Source organism: Notolepis coatsorum, assembly GCF_963971535.1.
Source record: "Notolepis coatsorum genome assembly, chromosome: 15".
NCBI classification, from domain to species: Eukaryota; Metazoa; Chordata; class Actinopteri; order Aulopiformes; family Paralepididae; genus Notolepis; species Notolepis coatsorum.
The window spans coordinates 1697145-1703922 of record NC_140179.1 but is presented as its reverse complement, the minus strand read 5'-3'; the positions used below and the strand labels follow the sequence as shown (position 1 = coordinate 1703922).

The following is a 6778-nucleotide window of genomic DNA, read 5'->3' as shown; positions in this document are numbered from 1 at the left end:
TAAAATAAAATGCCCTTTTAAAATGAAAAATAGTGCTTGGAAAAGCACTTGAAAGTCCGTGCATTTCATTTTGCAATGTCTGTGGGAACCCCGAGTATAGACTTAAGTATAGACTTAGATCACCAGTTTGGGGTATATAATCCATATTCAATCATAATATAATAAATGATATAAAATGGCTCTGCTTTCATTTCTGACATGTTACACAAGTCTCTTGGTATTATTTAGTTTTAGTATTGTGGAATTCCCCCCCGCCCCCCCCGATACTGATATCTATCCTGTTTCTAACCCGGTATCAGATATCAGTATCACACAACAAACCCATTCGGTGTCGTCGTGGGTTAAACACACGATACACACACACTCTGCTCTTCGCTCCTAATAGATTTGATTCTAATGGTTTTCTCACTGTGTTTATTTAGCCTAGATCTGGACCTATATAATCTAGAAGCCAACTCCAGTGACCCTGTGCGGATCTTCAGAGCCGACGAACTCTTCTCTGCCCTGCACTATTCAGGTGAGATACTGAGAGCATGAGTGTGTGTGTGTGTGTGTGTGTGTGTGGTATTCATCCTGCTCCTCCACAGTCCACTGACCAAGCGTTAATGGGTAAGTAATGAAAGGCTTGATACTGCCTTACAAGGATACGGAACAAGTGTGTGTCTGTGTGTGTCCAAGTGTCCCTGTCCTAGACCCCCCAAGGCACAAGTGCAGCTGACATAGGCACATTCTTCTTTGTACACACACACACACACACACACACACACACACACACACACACACACACACACACACACACACACACACACTGTGATTACATTCTTACTGTGCAGCGTCTGATAGCGCGCACACACACACACACACACATGCTGCCAACATCCGTCACACTGCAAATATTTAATCTTTAAGCCCATGTCTTTGTTATCTGTCCCCTGCAGAGAAGTGTGAGTGTAAGGAGCAGGTCTTGGCCAACAGCAAGCTCTTCTGCACGATGAATTACGCTTACGGTAAGAAGAACCCACATGCCCCGCGCACACCTCACCACCCCCCACCCCTATAACACACACTAACACACACTAACACACACACTAACACACACTAACACACACACCTCACCACCCCCCACCCCTATAACACACACTAACACACACTAACACACACACTAACACACACTAACACACACACCTCACCACCCTCCGTCCCTATAACACAAACTAACACACACACACACACACACACTAACACACACTAACACACACACCTCACCACCCTCCGTCCCTATAACACACACTAACACACACTAACACACACTAACACACACACACTAACACACACTAACACACACTAACACACACTAACACACACACACACACACACACACTTGCTTGCTTGTGGTTGTCCATCGAAGTCCGATGATGACGTCCACTTCTAACGATGAGTCCTCTGATGGCTGTATAGTCCTGTCCTGGATCCTGAGTCCTGCTGCAGGACATGTAGATGTTGTGGTAGCGGGAGCTGCAGGTGTATCTCCTCCCGAGTCTCCTCTCCTGTCTCCTGGCCGTCCTCTCCTCCTGAGTCTCTCCTCCTGAGTCTCCTCTCCTCCTGAGTCTCTCCTCCTGAGTCTCCTCTCCTCCTGAGTCTCTCCTCCTGAGTCTCCTCTCCTCCTGAGTCTCTCCTCCTGTCTCCTGGCCGTCCTCTCCTCCTGAGTCTCTCCTCCTGAGTCTCCTCTCCTCCTGAGTCTCTCCTCCTGAGTCTCCTCTCCTCCTGAGTCTCTCCTCCTGAGTCTCCTCTCCTGTCTCCTGGCCGTCCTCTCCTCCTGAGTCTCCTCTCCTGTCTCCTGGCCGTCCTCTCCTCCTGAGTCTCCTCTCCTGCCTCCTGGCCGTCCTCTCCTCCTGAGTCTCCTCTCCTGTCTCCTGGCCGTCCTCTCCTCCTGAGTCTCCTCTCCTGTCTCCTGGCCGTCCTCTCCTCCTGAGTCTCCTCTCCTGTCTCCTGTCTCCTCTCCTCCTGAGTCTCCTCTCCTGTCTCCTGGCCGTCCTCTCCTCCTGAGTCTCCTCTCCTGTCTCCTGGCCGTCCTCTCCTCCTGAGTCTCCTCTCCTGTCTCCTGTCTCCTCTCCTCCTGAGTCTCCTCTCCTGTCTCCTGTCTCCTCTCCTCCTGAGTCTCCTCTCCTGTCTCCTGTCTCCTCTCCTCCTGAGTCTCCTCTCCTGTCCCCTGGCCGTCCTCTCCTCCTGAGTCTCCTCTCCTGTCCCCTGGCCGTCCTCTCCTCCTGAGTCTCCTCTCCTGTCCCCTGGCCGTCCTCTCCTCCTGAGTCTCCTCTCCTGCCTCCTGGCCGTCCTCTCCTCCCGAGTCTCCTCTCCTGTCTCCTGGCCGTCCTTTCCTCCTGAGTCTCCTCTCCTGTCTCCTGGCCGTCCTTTCCTCCTCCATCATACGGGTCCCATCCAGGCAGGTGTCACGGTCAGCAGCAGCAGCCTCCTCCAGGGCCCCGGGTCCGATTCCGCACCTCCTCACCGTGGTCTTCAGCTGGTCTTTAAAGCGTTTCTTCTGCCCTCCAGCAGAGCGTCGACCTTGATGCAGTCGGCCATATAGCACTATATAGCGAGGCAGCCGGTGTGAGGCCCAGCCATCGTAGCTGTCCTACCTTTGAGTTCGATATGGGGCACGTGATCATGCCAGGTCATACACTGTACATTGGAATACTGACAAAGCCATACTTGGTCATTTACTGTACAACTGGTTTAGGACATTTGTAGGGGCCAGTTTCGAATTGCAGTCTCCCCCGTAGGTGTTCTTTGAGAGTGTTTTTGAAAGTGGAGGTGTACAGTATTTCAATAGGCAACCCTGAAAGGATTATTTTTCTAGAAGAGCAACACTAGCCAAAACATAGCCTGGCATTGTATGCATAAAAGGGGCAAAAGCTAAAGTTAAGTGACTGTTACTTTTGTAGCAGTAGTTTGATTTGATAGTTTATTTGATAGGGACAGCACATGTTAATGAACATCAAGTACAAAATACAAAATGTAAACATGCAGGGTTGTAGCAAGAGCTAATTTACACCAGGAGACAGCTAAACTCTTTCAATAAATAAATAAATAGCCTGCTTAGGGTAAAAGCATTGTGACAATCAATGATAAAAACAACAATAAAAACAAGTTACATAAACTAAATCAGATAAAAAATGATCACAGTTCTGGTTTGCCTTAAGATGCAGTTTAAGATGGGTCTTGAACATGGAGTATGTGGGGCACTCTCTAATCACAACTGGTAAGGCTATTCCAGTAGTTACCACCTTTAACAGAACACAGTTTTAGCAAAGGTAGTATACCGAAAAGGCACCTTACAGGTAATGCCAGTGTCTCCTTTTTTTTTTTTAATGTCCCTGCCTTTTTTTATTAGGCCTAGTTGTTGGCTACAACTTTGCCACAGTAGGCATTAATCACTTAATAGTTCAAATGTCTGTGTCCCATTCCCGTTTGCACACGCAGATACACACACATGCACACAGTGGGCCAGTGACTTTGGTGGTATGTGCTATTGCACAGGTGTGTGTCCCGTTCCCGTTTGCACGCACAGTACAAATATACATTTATATAAAAAAATAAAAATAAAAAATGAAATATTTTCACTGTGCCCCTAAATATTTTTGTGTGCTCCTAAATGTCTTTGTGTGCTCCTACATTTTTTCATTTAGGAGCACATGTGCTCCTTGGGAAAAAGGTTAGCGTAGAGCCCTGGCCTAACTCCTGTGTGTACAGGGAAGGGGGAAGACTCTTGTCCCCCTATAGTCACCAGAGCAGTCATTCCATTGTGAAATTGGCGGAGGATGTTAATGAACTTGCTAGGGCAGCCACACCTGAGGAGGACTTCCCACAACAGTTCTCTCTGGACACAGTGTCGAAAGCTTTCCAGAGATCAACAAAGGCCATGAACACAGGTCCTGACGCTGTTCTCTGCACTTTTCCTGCAGCTGTCGAGCTGTGAAAATCATGTCTACCGTGCATTGCGATTCAGGCGGTACTGATTCAGTGATTCAGTTGTTAATCAGCCTCTGAAGAGTCACCTTCGCCAGGACCTTACCGGCAACAGCAAGGAGCGAGATATACTGTTGCCACAGACAGCCTTGTCACCCTTGTTCTTATAGATGGCGACAATAGTGGCATCTCTCCATTGTTGTGGGACGTCGTCATGGGCCAAGACCTTGGTGATGTACTTGTGCAGCGTTATAAATGTTTCAGCAGCTCAGCAGGGATGTTGTCGTTACCGGGGGGGAGGGAGCGGGTAGCTGATAGGACCTCCAGGAATGTTGGCGGCTGGTCTAGGTTTAGTATCGGAGGAAGTGTCGGCAGGTCGTCGAGAACAGTGGGCTCTGCGTCAGAGTCCTGATTAAGCAGCTGGTGCCAAAGTGTTCGGCCCGTCTCAGCACGATGCTTGGCTGGTCCTTCGGGATTGTCAAACCGTCTTCCGCTTTTATTAAGTTATGCAGCGGTTTGTTGCACACACACACACACTAACACACACTAACACACACCTTGCATGCTCCACACACACACACACACACACACACACACACACACACACACACACACACACACACACACACACACACACACACTAACACACACCTTGCATGCTCCACACACACACACACACACACACACACACACACACACACACACACACACACACACATACATACACACACACTAACACACGCCTTGCATGCTCCACACACACACACACACACACACACCCACACACACACACACACACACACACACACATACATACACACACACTAACACACACCTTGCATGCTCCACACACACGCGCGCACGCACGCACACACTAACACTCACCTTTAGGTCATGTCATATATAGGGATTAAATCTTCCTCCTTCTCTCTTCCTCTATCTCTCTTCCTCTTCCTCCCCCCTCCCTCATCTCCCTCTCACTCCCTTCCTTCCTCCCTTTCCTCATCTCCCTCTCACTACCTTCCTCTCTCTCTTCCCCTCCCTTTCTTCCTCCCTCCCTCCCTCCCTCATCTCTCTCTCCCTCTCACTCCCTTCCTCCCCCCCTCTCCCTCCATCCCTCATCTCATCTCATTCTCCCTCTTCCTCTCCCTCCCTCTTTCCCTTTCTCCCTCGCCTCTCTCTCTCTCTCTCTCCACCTCCCCATAGTGTTGAAGGTGAAGGTGCTCTCAGCCCATGATAAGGGTTCCCATGCCGAGGTTGAGGTCAAAGTTCAGAAGGTTCTCAGCCAGAACACCAAGCTGAAGATCCAGAGGGCTCGGGTCACCCTCTACCCCGAGTCCTGGACCGCACGGGGCTGCACCTGCCCCATCCTCAACCCAGGTCAGTCATTATGCCAATTCCCCTGTGTCATGGTCCTGGTCGTTACGCTACCCTCTGTCGGTCTGGGGAGGGTGTAGACTACCACATGTCTCCTCTGTCGGTCTGGGGAGGGTATAGACTACCACATATCTCCTCTGTCGGTCTGGGGAGGGTGTAGACTACCACATGTCTCCTCTGTCGGTCTTGGGAGGGTGTAGACTACCACATGTCTCCTCTGTCGGTCTGGGGAGGGTGTAGACTACCACATGTCTCCTCTGTCGGTCTGGGGAGGGTGTAGACAACCACAGGTCTCCTCTGTCGGTCTGGGGAGGGTGTAGACAACCACAGGTCTCCTCTGTCGGTCTGGGGAGGGTGTAGACTACCACATGTCTCCTCTGTCGGTCTGGGGAGGGTGTAGACTACCACATGTCTCCTCTGTCGGTCTGGGGAGGGTGTAGACTACCACATGTCTCCTCTGTCAGTCTGGGGAGGGTGTAGACTACCACATGTCTCCTCTGTCAGTCTGGGGAGGGTGTAGACTACCACATGTCTCCTCTGTCGGTCTGGGGAGGGTGTAGACTACCACATGCCGCCTCTGTCGGTCTGGGGAGGGTGTAGACTACCACATATCTCCTCTGTCGGTCTGGGGAGGGTATAGACAACCACAGGTCTCCTCTGTTGGTCTGGGGAGGGTGTAGACTACCACAGGTCTCCTCTGTCGGTCTGGGGAGGGTGTAGACTACCACATGTCTCCTCTGTCGGTCTGGGGAGGGTGTAGACTACCACATGTCTCCTCTGTCAGTCTGGGGAGGGTGTAGACTACCACAGGTCTCCTCTGTCGGTCTGGGGAGGGTGTAGACTACCACATGTCTCCTCTGTTGGTGTGGGGAGGGTGTAGACTACCACATGCCTCCTCTGTCGGTCTGGGGAGGGTGTAGACTACCACATGTCTCCTCTGTCGGTCTGGGGAGGGTGTAGACTACCACATGTCTCCTCTGTCGGTCTGGGGAGGGTGTAGACTACCACATGTCTCCTCCGAGACACGTGGAGTCACCAGCCGCTTCTTTTCACCTGCCGGCCAGGAGTTTCACTGGGAGAGCTAACACCCCTGGAGGTTCACGCTATCTCCCCCAGATGCCCTCCCTGCTGAACAGACGGTAGGAGTCACTAATGCAACGGTCAGGACTAACACCCTCACGGCTTCCCAACTACGAACACTGCCGTCATGTTCGTTGGAGCGTCTCTAACCAAGACGGAAGTACCGCTACTGGGAACTGAAACCGGGTCCTGTGCGGTGGTGAGCGCTTAGACCTTTGCACCATAATAATAAACTGGACTTTTTTGAAGAAGTCTTTATTCGTCATGCAGTGACACACACACATGCGATGGGCGGCACACACAGGAACACACATTTAATCCATGCAATGTTTTGGGTCGCCGATGAAATTGAGTC

General features: G+C 50.9%; 1 protein-coding gene across 1 annotated transcript in view; it reads left to right on the top strand.

Annotated features, from left to right (window-relative positions):
* Window positions 1-396: 396 nt before the first annotated feature.
* LOC311241622 (netrin-4-like) overlaps window positions 397-6778 on the top strand; it is a gene marked incomplete at its 5' end in the record, with an annotated part of 9826 nt that continues 3444 nt past the window's right edge. The window contains 3 exons of the mRNA XM_084330498.1: window positions 397-517; window positions 939-1007; window positions 5173-5346. Coding sequence (XP_084186624.1) covers window positions 397-517; window positions 939-1007; window positions 5173-5346 — 364 coding nt within the window. The remainder of the gene's footprint in view (window positions 518-938; window positions 1008-5172; window positions 5347-6778) is intronic.